Source organism: Triticum aestivum, chromosome 2B (genome assembly GCF_018294505.1).
Source record: "Triticum aestivum cultivar Chinese Spring chromosome 2B, IWGSC CS RefSeq v2.1, whole genome shotgun sequence".
NCBI classification, from domain to species: domain Eukaryota; kingdom Viridiplantae; phylum Streptophyta; class Magnoliopsida; order Poales; family Poaceae; genus Triticum; species Triticum aestivum.
The window spans coordinates 646789198-646809545 of NC_057798.1; the positions used below are offsets into that span (position 1 = coordinate 646789198).

At 44.2% G+C, this 20348-nt stretch overlaps 2 protein-coding genes and 1 pseudogene across 9 annotated transcripts; 1 reads left to right on the forward strand and 2 right to left on the reverse strand.

The window, feature by feature from the left end:
- Positions 1–3645: 3645 nt before the first annotated feature.
- Positions 3646–7505, reverse strand: LOC123041883 (acyclic sesquiterpene synthase). 7 transcript variants are annotated; one of them, XM_044464439.1, is made up of 11 exons: positions 7239–7466; positions 7035–7090; positions 6352–6548; positions 5974–6068; positions 5646–5830; positions 5328–5431; positions 5145–5240; positions 4725–4940; positions 4508–4649; positions 4175–4420; positions 3650–4061 (listed from the first exon to the last, which is right to left on the reverse strand). In XM_044464439.1, the coding sequence occupies exons 1-11, from the start codon at positions 7369–7371 to the stop codon at positions 3702–3704; spliced, it is 1830 nt and encodes a 609-aa protein (XP_044320374.1). In that variant the 5' UTR covers positions 7372–7466; the 3' UTR covers positions 3650–3701. The 7 variants fall into 7 exon arrangements, with proteins under 7 accessions (XP_044320370.1, XP_044320373.1, XP_044320372.1 ...); XM_044464440.1 differs by having other exon boundaries at positions 3652–4061; positions 7035–7087; positions 7239–7505; XM_044464435.1 differs by having other exon boundaries at positions 3646–4061; positions 5145–5431; positions 7239–7475.
- Positions 7506–10504: 2999 nt separating this feature from the next.
- LOC123039363 (multiple RNA-binding domain-containing protein 1-like) lies at positions 10505–16894 on the forward strand (annotated as a pseudogene). Its single transcript, XR_006417946.1, has 16 exons — positions 10505–10608; positions 11154–11430; positions 11541–11651; positions 12045–12159; positions 12312–13159; positions 13266–13397; positions 13558–13644; positions 13733–13856; positions 14082–14405; positions 14613–14677; positions 15077–15248; positions 15427–15531; positions 15621–15722; positions 15839–16012; positions 16286–16417; positions 16501–16894. The product of XR_006417946.1 is annotated as a multiple RNA-binding domain-containing protein 1-like (transcript).
- Positions 16886–20041, reverse strand: LOC123046478 (vacuolar-sorting receptor 7). The gene is made up of 7 exons (XM_044469858.1): positions 18779–20041; positions 18597–18680; positions 18401–18477; positions 18087–18318; positions 17758–17996; positions 17518–17639; positions 16886–17393 (listed from the first exon to the last, which is right to left on the reverse strand). Exons 1-6 carry the CDS (start codon positions 19959–19961, stop codon positions 17526–17528), a joined length of 1929 nt encoding a protein of 642 aa, XP_044325793.1. The 5' UTR covers positions 19962–20041; the 3' UTR covers positions 16886–17393; positions 17518–17525.
- Positions 20042–20348: the final 307 nt, after the last annotated feature.

A 20348-nucleotide genomic window follows, 5' to 3' on the forward strand; every position in this document is an offset into this window, starting at 1 on the left:
TCCCTCTGCGAAGGGCCTATATATTTACCTTATGTAATTTTTATTTGAGTCTCCATCTTATCTTATAAGGCACCAACTAGGGAGCACTATTGTCATACTTGTGCATTGGTTGTAGCTAATATTTGAGTGTGTCTCATGAATGGATCAAAGATTGAGCATAATGGGCTAGGGATAGCTTTCTTTAGCATTGATATTTTGGAAGACATGGTTGCTTGTTAGTATGCTTGAGTATTGATGTCTTCATGTAAAATTATAGACTATTACTTTGAATCATTCAAGTCCAAATGTCCATGCTACAAAAGAAAGAGTATATGGTGAATATGATAGGTAGCATTCCACAACAAAAATTCCGCTTTGAATTGCTACTTTATCATGATGAGTTTTATGAGAAAGAGTTGATGTTATAATGCTAGGAAAAGTGATTGAAATTATCATTGATCAAACTTATGCACTATCCTAGCATTCACACTTCATAAATTATTTCTTTTATCATTTACCTACTCGAGGACGAGTAGGAATTAAGCTTGGGGATGCTGATATGTCTCCAACGTATCTATAATTTATGAAGTATTCATGCCATGTTTACAACAATTTTATATGGTTTTGGTATGATTTGCATGGAACTAACCCGGACTGACGTTGTTTTCAGCAGAACTATCGTGGTGTTGTTTTTTGTGCAAAAATCGAAGTTCTCCAAATGCAACGAAACTTTTTGACATTTTTTTGGAACCAAAGAGGCACTAGAAGCTTCTGGGAGGGCTAGAAGAGACACGAGGTGGGCACAACCACCAGGGCGCGCCAGGCCCCCAGGCGTGCCCTCGTGTCTTGTGCTCACCTCGAGGCCCATCTTCGTGTGAAACCAACGCCAAAAAATCTTATAAATACAGAAACCCCCAGAAATAACCCTAGATCAGAAGTTCCGCCGCCGCAAGCCTCTGTAGCCACGAAAAACCAATCTGGACCCTGTTCCGGCACTCTGCGGGAGGAGGAAATCATCACTGGAGGCCATCTTCATCATCCCGGTGGCCACCATGATGAGGAGGGAGTAGTCCATCCTCGGTGTTGAGGGTTTTTACCAGTAGTTATGTGTTGAATCTATCTCTATGTCGTGTTATTGACATGGCATGATCTTGATGTATCACAGCCTTTGTTAATATAGTTGTATCATATGGTGTTTCTCCCTCTCTATCTTGTTGTGATAAATTGAGTTTTCCCTTTGTGATTTCCTTCTTATCAGATTGAATACGTTTATGGATTTGAGAGCACTTGATATATGTCTTGCATATGAATACCCGAGGTGACATTGGGGTAATCTATGCATATGGGTTGATGCATGTTCTCGTCTTTTGTTTCTCTGGTAGAAATCTTGGGGCACTCTTTGAGGTTCTTTGTGTTAGATTGAGTATTATAAATCTGAATTTGTTTTGGTGTTTTTTTAGTACAAACTCTTGAGAGATCGATCGGAAAGAACAACTTGGTGTTATTTTAGTACGAACTCTTGATAGATCGGTCAGAAAGAATAACTTGGTGTTATTTTAGTACGAACTCTTGGATAGATCGATCGGAAAGAATAGCTACAAACAATTTCTTCTTGTGCTCTCCGCTAGATAAGTACTTTGGATTGATTCTTCTTCGCACTTTGAGGAATGGTTATATGATCCAATTAGATTAGCATTATGGAGATATTGCACTAGCGAAAGTATGGACCCTAGGCCTCATTTCAAGCATTGCAATACCATTTGTGCTCCGTTTTATCAATTGCTACCTTGCTGTTTTGTATTGTTCTTATTACAAAAACCAATATTTATTATCTATATTACACTTGTATCACCATCTCTTCGCTAAACTAGTGCACCTATACAATTTACCATTATATTTGGTGTGTTGGGGACACACGAGACTTTTTATTATTTGGTTGCAGGGTTGTTTGAGAGAGAGCATCTTCATCCTACGCCTCCCACGGATTGATAAACCTTAGGTCATCCACTTGAGGGAAATTTGCTACTGTTCTACAAAACTCTGCGCTTGGAGGCCCAACATGAGTCTACAAGAATAAGTTGTGTAGTAGACATCAAGCGTTAGATCTCCTCTCTTTGAGGAGTGTGATTGCTGCAGGAACATCTGCGACCATGGAGGTCAACGGTGATGACAAAGAGAAATGGGGAAAGTCTCTGAAGTTCTATGTGCATTCCCCTATTCGAGGTACGAGAGATCTCATGACTTCTCCTCCATCATCTCCTAATATCGAGCGCTAGTGAGCAAATCCTGATGAAAAAACTATCGCTCTGCATGTTGAACTACCATGATTTGTTGGTAACAACTTGAAGCTGTGGCCAACAAGTTGTGACGATTATTTCCATTTATGGGGAACCTTTCCTACCAAGTGGATTTCATATGCCCCAGCTCAGTTTGAAGGACCGGTAGCTAGGTGGCTAGAGTCTGTACTGCGACGAGCTCCGATGGTGAATAGGGGGCGGTCCTGTCAATTAGACGGGGCTAACAGGCGTGAGGCAAAGCCACCACAAAGAGGTGGCCCCAACCGTGCCCGCGGACCACCCGTCATGGAGCCCTGAGGAAAATAGGTCGAGTGTGACGCGTCTGTGAAGATTGGACTACCGCGAGGGTGCCCGGTTGGGGTGAGCAAAGCACCTCAGTCGGGGGCGAAGACGCTCACTCAAACCCGGTTGGCTCATCTCACGCGGGCAAGGCGTGAGAGGACGCATGTGGGCGTGAAGAAATCAACACATAGAGGTGCTCTCGGCGTGACCGCGACCCATGTGTCATGGACACCCAGAGGAAGATGGTTGGGGATGAGGCGTGCAGGTAGATGGGAGCGTCCCACGGAGCCAGCCATGTGAGGTCAGTGCCAACGGGACAGTGCGTAGGGCACTCTCGCGTGGTGAGGCTCCTAGGAGGCGGGTACTCTACCATCCTTTATAGGAGTAATGTTCCATGTATAGCACGTATATTTCCCATGTTGTACGAGGGTTTCCTGCATATTTATTTACCCCATCCCCACACGCATGAAAATGCAAATTGCATAGGCATCCCATCATTACATTCACTTATTCTCTCCATCTATGAAGATCTCGTCGTTCAAGCTCGAAAGTGTGCTTCTCTAGTCCCGAGCTCACATGCACATGTGTGGCATAAACGGTAAAATTAGAAAAAAATAAAAAACAAATTCCAAGAATTATGAATTTTTTTGACAACAAACATTGATTTGTGTTATGCCCGCGTGCAAATTTTCATAATAATGACATTTGTGGATGTGTGAAAAAAATGAGGGCCCCAAAATGCTATCAAAGATAGTCTTTTGCAGATTGATTTGTTTTTATGCGTAGACTTCCACAAACATTACTCCACCATGAAATTTTACATGCACATAAAACATTGTTCAATGCTTGTCTAAGAAAAATCAATGTTTTAATATTTTATTATTCTTCTGGGTCTATGGGCACCCGGTAGCAGAAACTCCATGTCATGTTCAAGCTGCAGTTTTTTCTATTTCTTTTCTTGTTTACTTGTATTGCTCATTGCCTACAAGCTGATTCTCTAGCTCTATGCATCTGTTGTTCATGGCTTTATCAAATTTAAAGCCAAGTGTAGTGCCTTTGATATTTAGTCTACACTATAACACAACGATGCATATGCATCTTCACCAATGACACGCGCACAACAATATAAACATGAAGTAGTAATTAATGTTTGATCTTTATTCTCTCACGCCAAGTAGAATAATCAAGGTCAGAGAGTAGATTCATCGGGAGTTGGAGTGGATCATGTATCACCGCATCCACCGCACCGGCCTTCTCCTCTTGGCAGCTAAATGCGTCTCCCTGGTAATAGAAAAAGTAGCATGTCTTGCATATGTTCCAGAACAATTCCTTGCAAGGCCTAGGCACGGCATCGTCCTCCTTAAGGACCAACCTTAGTAGGTCTCTTCTACACGTGTCTATGGGCTTCTGCAACTTCCTCCTGGCCTCTGGTATGGTCACGGAGCCATCACTATGAAGCACGAGCAGAGAGACACTGTTCAGTTTACCCTCTTTGTACTCCCTCTACAACAAAGGAGTTTGACAATTGCATCAGGAGAATTCAAGACATATTTATCTGAAGCTAAGTAATAAATAAATACATGTAAATTAAAATTCGGATATCTTGGGCAAGATACCTCGTAGGTTTGGACGTCATTGAGAAGACGGCCGCAAGTGCTCATCAACCTAAACAACTCACTGTACTCAGGATCTGTGACCATAGACTCAGTAATCTTTGGTCCAACAAAATACAATGCAGGAAGCACAATAGGGCCCAACGCAAATGTCACAACTGCATTATCTATGTACTCATCTAGAGTTGGAACGTATCCGGTCGTTCTCCATTCCACCTCGGTCATCATATTCCGTAGCAATTCTTGCCACTGCACAAGGCAACTGAGTGTGTCATCAGTCTTCGTAACAACAAAATAGCCTTCTACGAACATGAGACTGTGTATGATTAGACTAACGATTTCTACTAGGTGTCCGGTGACATCGCGACCTTGCACTGCGGAAGCCTTTGATCCAAGTTCGTTCACTGAGCTATAGATTGCACAGAACACGATCTTGACTTGTTCAGAGTAGTACTCGGTTTCCTCTTGCTTCTGCCACCTGCGACAACGTAGGATAAGTATAAGAAACCCAACTATGTTTCAGAAGAAAAATAACCGATGTAAATATTGTTACATCTCGACTAATGCAGTGAGGTTCTGCAATTCTTCTTTTGATCCCCCAACGTCAAAGAAGTCATCGACAACCGTTGTGAGCGCACCATTCTTGGCCCATAGGATGCGAGCATCAGATAGCTCTGGAGGGAACATGGTGCTGGCAGCTGAGAGGTAGAAATATGCCAACTTCTGTCGTGCGAAAGGTAGCCGGTTCAGCTTGCTCTCTTTCACCCAACTGTCACGAAAAGAAAAATATCTTAATAAGAAAAATGGTTGGTACATAGGAGAACATTAACTTCTTTTTTTGCGGAAAACTTTCAATATATTCATCTTCAATCATAGCAGTACATCGAACACCAGAAATAATAAAAAATTATATCCAGATTCATAGACCACCTAGCGATGACTACAAATACTGAATTAATTTCAATCAAAGTACCTGTCGAGATACTGATATTCTTCTTGGTATATAGATTGACTTGTACTGAAATCCATGACACCTAAAGCTAGAAGATCTTGATTTGTTTGCCAAGTCCTGGTTAAGAAATGCGATGATATGTTAGTATGATGGTAGTGTGTGTACATAGCACTTGATTTGCGAGAAAAAAGAAAAAAAACATACAGTTGTTGGATGGGATGCTCGATTACGTCAAATTGTTCGATGTTCCTCTTATGTTCCAGACGATCCAACATGGTGTAGAAGGGGCTATCAAGAACATGTTCTACCTAAGAACACAAAGGCACATGTAACAGCGAGCATACACGAAAAATTGATCTCCAATGGAGCTAGGGAAGTTAATTTCACGAACGAATTAATCATAGACAAGATCTTACACAAATATAAACCTAGTATATAGCAAAAGTGTTCATTCCTTAAGGCTATCTATAGAACATTCAAGAGGTACCTGCAGGTAGTTTTTTGGATGAAGTATATATTTACCTCTCTTAGGAGTAGGGTTCTTTGTGCATCATTAGATTTCAGTTGTTGCCTCAGTAGGTAACCTGACCAGGATCCTATAATATCCAGAATCAACTCATCGTCTGAAGTGCCAACTTGTGAAGCCTTGTACAATTCCAACAAAGATCTCGTGTCACTCAGATCGGTGGAGATATGTGACAGGCCATCTACATGCACAACGTTATAATTTCAGGTGGATAATCAGCGTGAGAAAGATATACACAGCCCGTATTAACTAAGAACTAAAAATAATAATATACTTTAAGCAAAATAACAACCAATTTTGTTTCCAAAACTTGAAAATGTATACCAGCTGATACGCTGTACCCATTCATCCGTAAGATGCGGAACGCCATGGCACATGTCTCTGCGTCCAGCATGATTTCATCTCTTTGTAACCAATATCTGTACAATTTGCTTTTGTCAGGCACACACATGAGACCGATACATTTTATTTATTTTTGAAAAGGAGGTTGAATCTAGTAAAATGTTAGTGTTTAAACTTTACACCTAAGTTGTCTTAGATTTTTCATTATGTCTAAGTCGATGGTGCTTGTCTCTCACTTTGGAAATATCATGCGGTTCAACACGTCAATTTAGACATAAAAGTCCTAAACAACTTAGATTTATTGAAGCCAAAAATATTAATCAAACAAATGATCTCTAACGTCTACCTAGTAGTGTGTACCTGTATGTAAAATCCAGGATACTCTTGATCTCACTGGCAAAATGCCGAGATATACCGATCTTTTGGAGCACATCCACCATGGAAAGTTGGAGATGTATACTTTCCTGATAAGTTGGCTCGTCTTGAGGTTTGTGGAGCTGCTTCTTTGTTCGAGTCTCTCTAGCCTTCTTCTCGACCTTGCAATATAGTGATCCTAACTGAAAAGTACATACGCTAGAAGAAGAGATAGCTAGCACCATTGCATGACTCTGCTACCGAAAAGAAAGATACTCCATCCGTTCTACTCCCTCCGTCCCATAATGTAAGACGTTTTTTGGCACTACACTTGTGTCAAAAAATGTCTTATATTATGGAACGGGGGGAGTAGGTGTCAGTCGAGTGAGACACGAATAAAAAAACTTAAAAAAATGTATGGATCTCAATGTAAGATCTCATCAATATAGCTTCGACTGAGACATGATAATCAAATCTCAATCGACTGAGATTTAGCGGAATATAAGGTGTATTAAAGTTGTAGGAGTTTGTAATTTGATATCATGGATGATGATTTTTTTTATATAAACTTGGTCAAACATAGACTTTTTTTGCGGGAAAAACATAGATATTTTTCGATACACATTATATTTTGGAATGAAGAAAGTATATACTATAATCAACAATAAATTATATAGCTCGCGACGTACCGGATTTGGCATGCTCGCAGCATTTCCTCCAACTTCCGGCCTGTTCTTGGCGACTGCTATAATAAGGAGCGTCACCAAACCGAGTGAAGACTGTTAGCGCTTAGCGATGGGGTACAATTAATTTGGTTCTCTCCAACGATAAAAGCTAAGCACAAGATTTTGCTTTGCATAAAAGAAAGAAGATGCATGAGCACGGCAAGCTACCTCTGGCGACGGCAGGCCGGGGATCTCTGGTCGATCGCATCGGCAGCACCCCGCATAGTAGGCCGCCGCCGGACGAGCAGCGAGCGGTCGGCCGCGTGAGAGAAGAACTGCCCGGCGGATTCACGACCTTCATTGTCGCCACCACACGATTGATCGATGTGCAGAAGAACTACAAGAGTCACCAATTAGCAACCAGAAGTGATGTAACTAACCTAGTGTGTGGTCGAGTGAGAGACTCGGAGTTCAGTTTATATAGGACGTCTCCGGACCTTCCTATCTGAGTTGCTGATATTTTATTCTAGTACTATTTGACAAGTCTGCAATGTCCCTCTGTTCCACTCACGGTTCTTGTGGACGAGGTGAGTCGCACATTTTTCACTCGCGAATCCTGAGGTTGGTTCAATTCTTCAAAAAGTGGGCATGCGTCGTGAGCCACCCGTGAACATATATATCTTCGTCTGGTCCATTAGAGTGTCGGCCTAATATGGGCACGTCCAACGAAGGCCGCGTCAAGCTATATATGAACATACCTCTTCCACATAGGCACATGTCGTGCTGAAGCTACCGTCCAAAACAAACACTCTCACCTCACGCTCATACTCAGATTCTTTAGGCAGAGGCCGGCCCGTCCGATCGGAGTAGATTCCTGTAGGCCGGTGCGGAGGCAGAAATGGACCACGTCGTTCCTGACCAGCTTGTCCACCAAGTAAGCTGCCACGTCGTTGCAACAAACGGTTCGAGTTTCTCACTTCGGCGAAATAAAAAAAATTAAGGGCGTATACGGTGGTTGATAAATGATGTTGGTCATTGTCTTCTCTTATGTCCAGTGGTTGGCAAAACAGAATTGGAGGCTGATGGAGAACCACGACTCCCTTTGCTCTGTTGTGCTTAGAGCAAAAAATATTATCCAAATGAAAATTTACTACAAGCAAAACTAAGTAGAGAGTAGAACATCATTTACTTGGCAGGGTATCATGTCAGGGTTAGAAGTTTTGAAGAGGGAGTATATCTAGCAAGTAGGTGATGGAACTCAGATTGATATATGGTCACCGTCTCATCCTGGTTTTCGTGTGCTTACGCCAAAAGAAGGTAATTTGATGCAGAAAGTAAATGACTTGATAAACCCAGTTTCAGGTGAGTGGGATGAGGATCTTGTTTGAGATGTATTTTGGTTACTATCAATCAATCCCTCTAGCGGATGACTATGAAGATTTTGTGGCAATGACATAACTTGAAGACAAACACACTTTATTTCAAATGAGTGTACTATGGGAGTGTCTCATAAGTTTAGACAAAGCTTCCTTCATCCGGATGCTATGGGTGGATCCATAAACCATGAGGTTTGGGCAGACATATCGAAAGCAAAGGTATATTCAAAAGTAAACAAAAATCAATTGGACAGTTATGAAGGAGTCAATACCTTGTGCGAGAATTCTAGCAAAAAGGCATGTGTCTGATTTGGGACCGTGTCCATTATGTCCGTTCGTCTTTGAGGATTTGAAACATATGCTATTTTGCTTGCACGAGAACTAAGCAAATTTGGAAAAAGCTAGGACTGAAAGATGAATCGGAGAAGGCTTATGTGCAAACCAAGACTACAGGAGTTGTTCAAGAATGTCCATGCAACACCCTTGTCCCCGCAGGTTAGTATTTGCGAGCTAGTTTTCAATACGGCTTGGTTCATATGGTGGGAATGTCGACAATTAACACATGGCGAAAAGGTGCAACCTATTATGCGGCTTGTAATGTCCATTAGTGCGCTTGTTGTTAATAATGTGAGGTGTACGAAGAAAACAGATGCTAAGCCGAGGGTGGGATGGAAGAAACCACCTGAGGGTATCTATATGGTGAACATAGATGCATCCTTTAATCATGAAAGGTATGAAGCTACATTAAGTGTGGCGATAATGGACTTGCCAGGAGGTTTCATTGTAGCTAGAGCTTCAAGCCTAATGTAGTAATGGAAGTCCTTATGGTGAAAGCTTATGCAACCCATGATGGTATTTGGTTGGCTCAACATATGGTCTATCCAGAGTAATTATTCATGGTGATGATTAGCAGGTCATGGCTACTCTTGGTGATGGGGGGCTCTCAGCTACATCTAGCTCGGCCACCGTGAGTGCATGCTCCAAGCCAGTGTGTTTGATGACGTATCGTATCAATTATGTCCAAGGGAAACCAATAGGGTGTCTCATGAGGTGGCTAAATCCATTTTGATTTTACCAGAATTCTATACCTGCATTGATGAACCCCCTAACTTTCTTATGAACTCTATCATTAACAATGTAACTTTGGTTGAGAATGAATATACCCCCTCCCCCAAACACATCACTCCAAGGGACAGAGGTGGCAGCTAACATTTTCGCTCCAAAGAATCAAAGAGGCACCGCACCTTCGCCCAATGCACCAGTCCCCTTTACACATATTACTCAAGTTTTTTTATTAGACAATCTCGCAAAGATTTTATTCAGTCGTCACAATGTTTAAAAAAACTAACAAAAGATCACCATGTTGACCTAATCAAATATGACGGTCAACCCTAATATAACCAGGCTTCGCTAAATTGCGAGCCTCGAAATTCGAGCTCTAAACTCATGAACGAAATTACACAAAATAAGAACACTATAATGCTCTATGATATATCCGGCGTAATCAGAGAGGCTACTTTTTTTAGTGCTGAAATAGTTTATTAACTCATTTTGAGGAATACAGATAATGTCTGGCCTATACAGCAACCACAAATGACGTTCAAAACCTAATGTGGTCACCGCCTTTGCCAGATTTTGAGCTTCTACTTTCCTACAGAAATTCTCCTGAACCCACACTCTTCATCTTCTCCTTTATTTCATTTTTTTAGCGTTCCAAGGTAATCCCCCTGCAAGTTATTTACCGTTCCCTGGCAATCGGTTGCAATAATAACATTGTTGCACATCAGGTCCATTGCCAGAGATAGAGATTCGTTCCTTGCCTTAAGGATCTCTGGCGAAATCAGATCATGAACTACAATCTCCGATGCACCAAGAAAACAACATGTTTCATCATAGAGGCTATGTTTTGTTTGAGATAACCTCACGAAGTTTTTTATTAACTCATCAGAATGTTTACATGCACGAAAGTAAGATCACCTGGATTGCCTAATGGCCACCCCAAGTGAGAGAGCATGCTTCACTAAATTATGAGCCTTGATATTCGAGCTACTAAATTCATGACTAATCCAAAAGGCCATGTATTACCGTGACCTCCTACGTATTACCGAGACCTCCTACATGGCGACCTACGCGTCAAAAACCAATAAAGCGCGCACTCCCTCGCCCCCCGCTCTCATGCTCGCCCTCATGAGCCGGCCCATGTGCGGGATGGGAAGCCCTTGGTTTTTTTGTCTTAACTTTTTTTTGTTTTTAAAAATCATTTGGAAATTCAAAAAGTTGCGAATTGTGAAAAAATGTTCATGATTTGAAAAATATCCGGGAAATGATAAATGCTCACGGATTCAAGAATTTTTTGTGATTTCAAAAAAATGTTCAACTATTCAAAAAAATCACAATTTCAAAAATGTGAATTGTTAAAAAATCATGAATTTTTATAAAATGATTACAATATTTAAAAAATCAGGAATACAAAAATGTTTCCAGAATTTCAAAAAATGTTTGCTGATTCAAAGAAATATTCGTTAAATCAAAAAAAATCGTCATAAACAAATATTATCTCTGAATTTCAAAAAATGATCGCCGGTTCAAGAAAAATGTTCACGAGTTCCAAAAAATGTACGCACCAAATGGGAGTGTCCCGTATTAACCCCTTTTTTACCCGAGTTTTGTTTTTATAAACCCTTTTTTACCTTTTTTTAGAAGAGAAGAACCCTTTTTTTACCTTTTCTTGGACAATCTGGCGAAGTTTTATTAATTCGATCCATAGCAGCAGTTCGGCCCAACGAACTTGGTATCTGCATCGCAGTTCGGGCCTGCTGGGGGGATATACGGCCCAGTCCCATCTCGCACAAGGCCTTGGTGCGACACGGTGAGACTCCCTGCCCTGCCCTATCGCCGCCGCCGGCCGCCATTGCCAGTAAACCTTCAACCGGTGACTCCCACCGCCCCCAAAGGCCAAAACCTACTCGCCCTACCGCCTCATCCCCACCCCGCCCCCCTTCGCCGCCGCCGCAGCAGCACGGGAACCTCGCCGCGGACGCCATGTGAGTGCCCGCCTTTCCGCGATAGCCGCGCAGCCGGCCGAGCTGCTCTGCGTCGTCTCGCTGCTGTGTTACCGCCTGGTGCTTGATTTGACATGGCTAATGCTGCGCAGGTCGTCGCGGCTGTGCGTGAAGAATCTGCCCAAGGGCGCCGACGAGAAGCGGCTGCGGGAGGTGTTCTCGCGGAAGGGCGAGGTGACCGACGCCAAGGTCATCCGAACCAAGTAAGCGCCTGGCCTGCCTTGGGCTCCTCTTGCTGCCTATGTGCCAAATCAACCATATTATGTGTCTATGTGGTTAGAATCGAACGACTAGATTTGTATCCCCTTTTACGGAACACATGATATTCCTCCGGAAGCATAAGATGAGCTGATGAGAAGCTAGTAGGGAAAATGGTAGCTTCAGTTGGACAAGAGAGTCAACATCTCACTTCTGTATCCTTGTTTTCTGCATCTTCAAACCTGGCCCGGCATCCATTGCACCTCATCACTCTGTAATGGGCAGGCACAGTGAACCTGACCTGAACCACACCATATGTGGCTGTCTGTTTGGAGTAAAGAAATTGCATTTGTAGCCTCAAGACTATATGTAAATTGATTCGTTTTGCGTGTTTATAGGGATGGAAAGAGCAGGCATCTTGCATTTATTGGTTTCAGAACCAATGAAGAGGCAGCGGAGGCCCTCAACTATTTCAACAATACATACATTGACACTTCTAAGATCACCTGTGAGGTACTCTCCTTTCTAAATGGGATTCAGCCTTTTTTTTGTCTTTTGTATACGTATTGGATGCACTGCTGTAACTTGTAGGCGATTGAATGATACTCTGTTGGGTTGAGATGGGGTGAATAAACATGTCTTATAAATATTCTGGTGTCTGACAGATTGCACGGAAGATTGGCGATCCTGATGCTCCTCGCCCTTGGAGTCGCCATTCTTTAAAGAAGCCAGAATATAATGCTAAAGACAAGACTAACAGTGGCGATGTTAATGCACCGCTGAAGAGTTCCAAGAGCCAAGGGAAGTCTGCTGATGTGGGAGCTTCTAAAGGCACTATAGCTAATGATCCCAAGTTCCAAGAGTTTCTTCAAGTTATGCAACCCCGATCTAAAGCAAAGATGTGGGCAAATGATACAACGGGTACCCTTGATGATGCTGCCAAAGATAGCACAGTAGCTACTGGATCCAAGAAGTCGCAGAAGAGCGAAAATGATTCATCGTCTGAAAATGATTCATCTTCTGACGATGATTTTGAGGAGAAAATAACAAATGATTTGCCCTCACAAGATGCTTCAGAGAAGCTGCAAACTGAAAGTAAACGAGACAGCAGTATGACAGATATGGACTTCTTTAAGAGTAAAATTAGAAAAGATTGGTCCGATTCTGAATCTGATGATGAAGATTCTGGTGATCAGTTGGGCAACAACACTGATGATGAAGAACCATCTGATGAATCGCTTGACACAAATGAAAAGGGTCAGATGGTGGATCAAAAGGGTAATCTAAACCAGAAAAATCATGAAGATAATAAAGCGCCTATGGAAGGTAGTGACATGCAAGAGGTGGAAGATTCTGACAACCAAGACAGTGAACATATTGACAGCCAACAAAAAGATGAAAATCATGCCAATCAAGAAACAGAAGATGTGGAAGCCGCTTCAACTACTGATGAAAAGAAGCTAGCACTGGAGACTGGCCGTTTATATATCTGCAACCTTCCATATGCAACTACGTATGTTTTTACTAGGTGTCATTACTTCAGATCAGCATTTATGTGTATATTCAAGATTTTAGCTGTTTGCCTTTTCTTACAAGGATATTGTTGCTTGTGGTTTCAGTGAAGAGGATCTGGTTCAGCTATGCAGCCAGTATGGCGATGTTGAACAGGCACATATTGTCGTCGATAAAACCACTAAGCTCTCAACAGGCAGAGGTTATGTCCTTTTTAGCCTTCCAGACTCAGCAGTCAGGTAAATATTTGGCTAGCAGCTTTGTTATCTCCGATGCAGAAGGATAGGCTTTTTTTTGACAGTTCAGCTTACAGGAGATTGTTTAATCTGCCACTGTGCAGGCTTACTTTCCTCCATGCATATTTGCATGATGCATGACAGCTTGATATGTGGTTTGCAGGGCACTTGATGAATTAGACAACTTAAGTTTTCAAGGGCGACTGCTACGTGTTAAGGCTGCTAAACCACTTAATAATAAGACATTCGAGTAAGAAAAGAAGTTCCTTTTGTGCTATTTCCTTTCTTTGGTTGGCTCTGCAAATAATGTGCTATTCATTTACTTTTAAATTGTCAAGGTCTAGTCATTTTGCTGTTGATGAGAAAATGAATCTCAAGGAGAGAAGGTTGGAACAAAAGAAAACATCTGAAATTGGTGGGGATACAAGAGCATGGAACAGCTTTTATATGCGTCAAGATACTGTATGGTTATCTTCTAGCCTTGACATTGAGTACTGGTTTTTGTTTGTGTCAACTCAACATGCTGTTCATGTTTTTGTTGAGACAATTGTCGTTTATCTACTTTTGTTGAAAAAATATTGTTGCAAATCACATGATATTGTTGTCAAACATTTCCTCGCTGTTCCTTTTTGAACAATCCTCGTATCTTTCATGTCAACTGATTGAAGCAATTGCGTTTGTATTTAGGTCGTTGAAAACATAGCAAGGAAGAATGGTATAAGTAAGAGTGAGTTACTTCATAGGGAAGCCGATGACCTTGCTGTTCGTATTGCTCTTGGTGAGACACATGTCATTGCGGAGACCAAAAAATATCTATCTAGGTCTGGAGTTAATGTTGATGCCTTGGAAGAACATACTTCCAAAAGAAACGAGAAGTTGAAACGAAGCAACCATGTGATATTGGTAAAAAACTTGCCATATAGTTCTTCTGAAGAAGATCTCGCTGCGATGTTTCAGAAACATGGAAGTTTGGATAAAATCATTCTCCCACCGACAAGAGTATTTGCCTTGGTATGTTCTACATTTTACTTGTGTTGTTCCACTGCTTGTTGTCATGCTGGTTGTGACATTGCCTTCTGGAACTATTTATGGGCGTATATCACGGTAATTGCCTTTGGCTCCTAGGTGCATATGCACCCATTGTCGAAATACACGTGAGCTGATAATGCCCCTCTTCACTTCTTATATTTTTCTGAGTTATTTCTTTTGGTGTCTCAGGTAGTCTTCGTTGAAGCAACTGAGGCTCGTCATGCTTTCAAAAAATTGCTATACACACGATACAAGTAAGTTTCTGCAGTGGTGCTAGTTAATTCATTGTTAATTAAAAATATTCCAGCTCACAAAGTTTGCACTCTGTATTAGTTACTTAATTGGGATCGGGTTCCATAGTGTAATTTCTTTGTTCAAGTAAAGTAATGCAACGAATGGTATATCTGACGTTCAATTAGGAAGGTTCTCTTTAGTTTGTATATTCTTAAAAACTCGTATAGATACTAGAGGCTGTAATTCTGCTATGGAGATATTTTAAGCCACTCTGCATCCTTTCATTTTAGTGTTGTTTAGTTTTGTTTGCCCATCGTATCTTCTGAAATTTCTGTCAGTTTTTATAACAATAGCTCTTAGCTTGGTTTATAGAAATCTACACTTCTGTATTTCATAATAACCTTGCTTTTGGATTGTAGGGATACTCCACTGTATTTGGAATGGGCACCTGAAAATATTTTATCTCCTACCTCAACAACCGTGGAAGAAGACGAAGCAAATACAGCTGGTGAGAGGATTATTACAAAAGCTATTGTAGATCAAACAAAGGAAGGAGTTAGTGCTGAAGAGATTGATCCTGATAGAGTGGAGGTTTGCAGCTTTCTCTAACTCTTGTTTTCTTGTTTGTTATGTCTCATGAGGAGCAGTTGTTATACCTGGCCTTCTCCATTGTACATATTATGAACTGAACAGTTATGTATTTTATTTTGGTTACCCCGATTATACTTGGGCTATTACAATCTTAGTAATGTACCATTATTCATTGCAGTCCCGATCTGTATTTGTCAAGAATTTGAATTTCAAGACTACAGATGAATCGTTAAAGCAGCATTTCAGTACAAAATTGAAGACCGGGAGCCTTAAAAGTGCAACGGTATGGACATGCTTATGAATATCAAATGAATTCCTGGATGTCCCACTATCTTAATTCTTTACCCATCCTTTTTCTGAGTCACTATTTAGGTGAAAAAACATATTAAGAAAGGCAAGAATGTTTCAATGGGATTTGGCTTCGCTGAGTTTGATTCGGTTGAAACTGCAACCAGTGTATGCAAGGATCTACAGGTATCCTCCATTCGACCTGCCTGTCAGGGTTCTCCTCCCCTCTGTATTTTTTTTTGTTTACATCATAATGTGCTCATATAGATATGCAGCATGCTAAATGAATTGTGTGTTAATAGGGAACGGTTTTGGATGGGCATGCTCTGATCTTACAACTATGCCATGGGAGAAAGGATGGTCAAACTACGAAGAAAAATGAGAAGGACAAGAGCTCAACTAAACTGCTTGTGCGAAATGTAGCGTTTGAAGCAACTGAAAAGGACCTGAGGCAATTATTTAGTCCATTTGGCCAGGTGAATGTCCTCCTTTTGTTGTCGAAATCTATTTGAAAACCCAGATGAAAACCAAGAACAGTCTCTAGGGATTTGGATTCAATTTCATTGAAAATTGCAATAATAAATAATATCATCATGAAGAAAGTTTCAACTCGCAACTAGAAAGTATTTAAACACAATTGGATTTTACTTTTAGATGGACCCAATAAAGAGTCCATGGCTTCTGGGTGGATGAAAATGCTATATTCTTCCTGAAGTCTAACGAGTTTACGTTGATGAAAACAATTTCAGATCAAAACCCTGAGGCTGCCCATGAAGTTTGGAAGTCACAGAGGTTTCGCGTTTGTCGAATTCGTGACGAAGCAAGAGGCACAGAACGCTCTTCAAGCCCTTGCAAGCACCCATCTCTATGGCCGACATCTGGTATGAACCTCTCATTCAAGATCACACCCCGTATGCTTCATGAACCAACTGCTGTATATTGACTTTGTTGCATTCACTTTCAGGTGATTGAGCGAGCCAAAGAGGGAGAGACCCTTGAAGAATTGCGAGCAAGAACTGCCGCTCAGTTTGTGGACGAACAGAGCGGTTTCCAGCGGATGTCCAAGAAGAGGAAACAGACTAGTCTGGTGGACGAAGGCTCTGTTAAGTTTTCAAGGATAGTAGAATGATAATCTCCTGGAGGTAACAGCAGGCAGCAAAATTTTGACCATGTAGTATGATATGATAGCACCACTCATCTAAGGCGAGTCTCTTTTATCTTCTCTTGTATTTTTGGGTTGTCCAAGTTTTTGCTTTTATCTTGCCGTGCTGTGTGTTGGCGCTGGAAGAAAGAGAATGCAGCAACTCGTATATGGAAAATGAAATACACGGTGTTCCCAAAAAATGCCATTACAAGAAGTCAAAATGATCTACTAGTTGAAGACACATTGATGCCACAAAACCGGGGAATGCCTAGTATTCTGCTTGTTGAGCTCTATAACAAATCTGTTTCACTACCAGCAGCTATTCTTGTCCACTGCAGATTCATAACTGCTATGCCCAACCTTATCTGCTACTCCCTCGGTTCACTTTTGTAAGACGTTTTAGACATTTAAGACAACACCTAAAACAATTCAATTTCAGCTGTCTAAAACGTCTTACAAAAGTGAACAGAGGGAGTATGTAAAATCACAAAATTTGTACAGCAATGTGCAGATTCATAACTGCTATGTGCAACCTTATCTCTGTTCCGTGTGTCGTCTCGAAATCTATCTGGCACAATTCTTATCTACAAAAGCAACAAGCAGAAAATGCTAGAGTTCCTGCCTGTCAGGTAAAGCTATAAGCAACTTCTTCCATATGCGCCATGGTGGTATTCATCACTTGTGGGAAATCTATCTTGAACTCTCAGAGCTGCCTGTAAATATGAAAAATAATAATTATCAATTAAATCAAGCAAACAACACTAATGGTGAACACCTCTGAAATCACCACCTAAGAGATTTATGATGCCAAAACCAGAGATGACATTCATTCATTACCTGGCCACCTATGCTGCTTCCACGGCCTCCTCCCTCAGCGGCCGGTTCTCGCCGGTCGTGCTCTGGCTTTCCAGAGGCATGTACTGCGACATGATCGCCGCCACTTCCGAGTCCATGTACCGCTGCAACAGATTTTTCATTTGATTGTCAGCCAAGGAAGATCCAGTGTTTGCACTGTTGCCAGGGGCACCCTTTTCGAGATGGAGGAGGCTGCCTCTGCTTTTCAGCTCTCATCCTTACCCTGAGCCTGTACTTGTAGAAGGCGAACCCGGCGAGCCCGGCGCCGGCGAGGCACGACAGCACCAGCGCCGTCACAAGCCACCCCGCCGCCGCCGCGCTTTTCCCCACGCAGGTGTCCTCGGCCTGGATGTACACCTGGTTGCCGTCGCCGCCGCACCGGCAGTGGTACCCGCCCCAGGTGTTCCTGCAGGAGCAGCCGGGGCAGGTGCACGCCGCCTTCTCGCTGCACTCGTCCACGTCTGCGATGGCCACGAGAACACACCGTTTTGTCAGAAATTGCAGATGCGGTGAGGCCGAGGCGAACTAGTGAGCAAGTCACGCGCACGCACCTTCGCAGGTGAGCCCGTCTCCCCTGAACCCCGGCGGGCACTCACACCCGCTCAGCGACCCCGACCCCTTGCAGGCGGAGAAGGTCTTGCCGTGCCTCGTCTCCTTCCAGCACCCGCCGTTGTTGGCGGCGCACCGGCCGGGGCCGACGGGCTTGCACTCCTTGTACCCGTTGCCCTCGTACTGGACGCCGTCCACCGCCGGGCACTCGCACACCCTTCCCCTGTACGTGTCCTGCAGTATACAACGTGTTCGAAATCGTACTCCTTGTTGTTTCATCTGTCTGAACTATGAATGTCGGATTGGAAGATACTACCTTGCAGGCGGTGATGTTAGTCTTTTCATCGCGCCAACAGCCGCCATTGTTGTGCAGGCACTCGTCCGTCTCCATATCTGCAAGTAAATCGTAGAGATTGCGAATTTGTGATCGATTTAGCAGTGAACAGAAACAGTGAAATGAAGCGATCCACGATCAGGAAAACAGCAAGTGTGATGAGGTTGTAAATGCAAACCTTGTGTCATGCAGACACGCGGCTCCGTGGTCTCCTTGAAACCGGCGCAGATCGCCTTGAGGACGGCCGTGCTCTCCAGCTTCCCTGCAAAACAGAAACGAAACCACGATCAGTTCCTTTCAGACAAATTCAGCAATCGTGTTGAAATCAGGAGAAGCCACCAAGCTCGATCGTATTCGCACCCCGGTACTGCACGTTGTTGATGACGAGCGTGGGCAGGATGGTGACGTCGCCGCGGTTGCCCTGCCCGACCTGGACGATCTGCTCCGTCCGGAGCACGTCGTTGTCGGCGTCGGCGTCGGGGTCGCCCATGCACTTGTCGATCAGCTCCGCCGGCAGGCCCAGCGACGCCACCACCTCCTCGGCGCACCCGCGGGAGTACTTCTTCTCCCGCATGGAGCACCGCACGCGGTAGTCGGCCACGAAGTCCCACCACGCCCACGACGCGTTCCGGGCGTTGGCCACCCGGTGCACGCACAGCTGCCGGAGGTTCTCCAGCACCACGTCCCGGCCCTGGTAGCCGGCGCCCAGGTCCCCCTCCGGGTCCGGCGCGCAATAGCGGCCGCGGTTGATGCACTGCGACGCGCACTGCCGCGTGCCGCGGTACTCGTCGGGGCAGAACCAGGTGATGTAGTGCGGCGTGAAGAGCGCGTCGCCGGCTTTCTCCAGCAGCTGCGCGTGGCCCCGGAACGCCGCCACGAACGCTGCCTGCTCGTCGCACCGCGGCCCGCACTCGTCGTTGCTGTTGGTCCAGAACTCGTACTCCACCCGCGCGTCCGGGTTCGGCATCGACTCGCGCCAGTCGAGCCGGACCACCACCTCGGCGGCGGAGGAGTCGCCGGACGCCGCGGCGCGGAGGGCGTCGCCGAAGGGCTTGGAGACGAGCGCGGAGGGGGCGGTGATGTTGGCCAGGAAGGCCATGTCGGGGGTCTCCTCCTCCGGGGTGTCCATGGTCAGCAGCGGCTCGTCCACGCTGTCGGCGACCAGCACCGCCGCCACGCCCGCCTGCTGCGCGTTCCACGTCTTGAGCGCGAAGTAGCAGCCGCCGCGGTCCACCAGGAGCACCACCGGCCGGCCGGACCGCGACTTGAACGCCGTCGCCCCGAACGGCTTGCACCCGTTGGCCTGCTTCGCGTCCGCCGGGTACAGCACCACGCCGGTCAGCATGCCGCCGTAGTCCGGGACGCCGTAGTTGGCGATCGCGGCCTCGTGGCGGCCCCGGAGCCAGTGCGGCGACAGCACCTTGATGCTGTTCTTCTCCACCACGAACCGGGCCGACGCCACGCTCGCCGTGGCCACCACGACGAGCCACAGCGCCGCCGCGAGCCTACCCCTCTTCGCATGCCCGTGGAGCGCCATCGCCATGCCTCTCGGTCCGGTCTAAGTCTAACTCTGCTTCCTCCTCGTTCTTGTAGAAAATTTCGTGGCTGGGTTGGTTAAAACGGGAGACCACGTAGTGGAGACGACATGGAAGTTTGCCAGGGAGGAGACTCGTCAGATTACGAGTTTTTCATAGGAAAATTGTACTGGGAGAATAAAAACATTTTGGGGGACGGGAATTGGTCCGTAGACTGCAAATTGGAGTCTAAAAATTCAAAGATTGAATTTTTCTTCGTTATGTCGCTATACAAGATGATGTAACAACTTTGTAATTTTGCATTGACCAGCTGCGAGTCTGCTAAAAAGTTCTTTTTTTCTAGGAAATGAGCACTATATGATATACTCAGATGTGACATTGCTTGCTTCGCACAG

What these genes read in the sequence shown, in the direction of transcription:
- LOC123041883 (XM_044464435.1), bottom strand. Translation starts at nt 7,371, where the DNA reads ATGAAGGTCGTGAATCCGCCGGGCAGTTCTTCTCTCACGCGGCCGACC. An exon ending in CTCACTGCATTAGTCGAGAT is followed by an intron (nt 4,650 to 4,724) that starts GTAACAATATTT and finishes ACGTTGTCGCAG; the next exon opens with GTGGCAGAAGCAAGAGGAAA. An exon ending in ATGACGTCCAAACCTACGAG is followed by an intron (nt 4,062 to 4,174) that starts GTATCTTGCCCA and finishes CCTTTGTTGTAG; the next exon opens with AGGGAGTACAAAGAGGGTAA.
- LOC123046478 (XM_044469858.1), bottom strand. Translation starts at nt 19,961, where the DNA reads ATGGCGATGGCGCTCCACGGGCATGCGAAGAGGGGTAGGCTCGCGGCG. An exon ending in CAACAACGTGCAGTACCGGG is followed by an intron (nt 18,681 to 18,778) that starts GTGCGAATACGA and finishes TCTGTTTTGCAG; the next exon opens with GGAAGCTGGAGAGCACGGCC. An exon ending in TCTACAAGTACAGGCTCAGG is followed by an intron (nt 17,640 to 17,757) that starts GTAAGGATGAGA and finishes AATCTGTTGCAG; the next exon opens with CGGTACATGGACTCGGAAGT.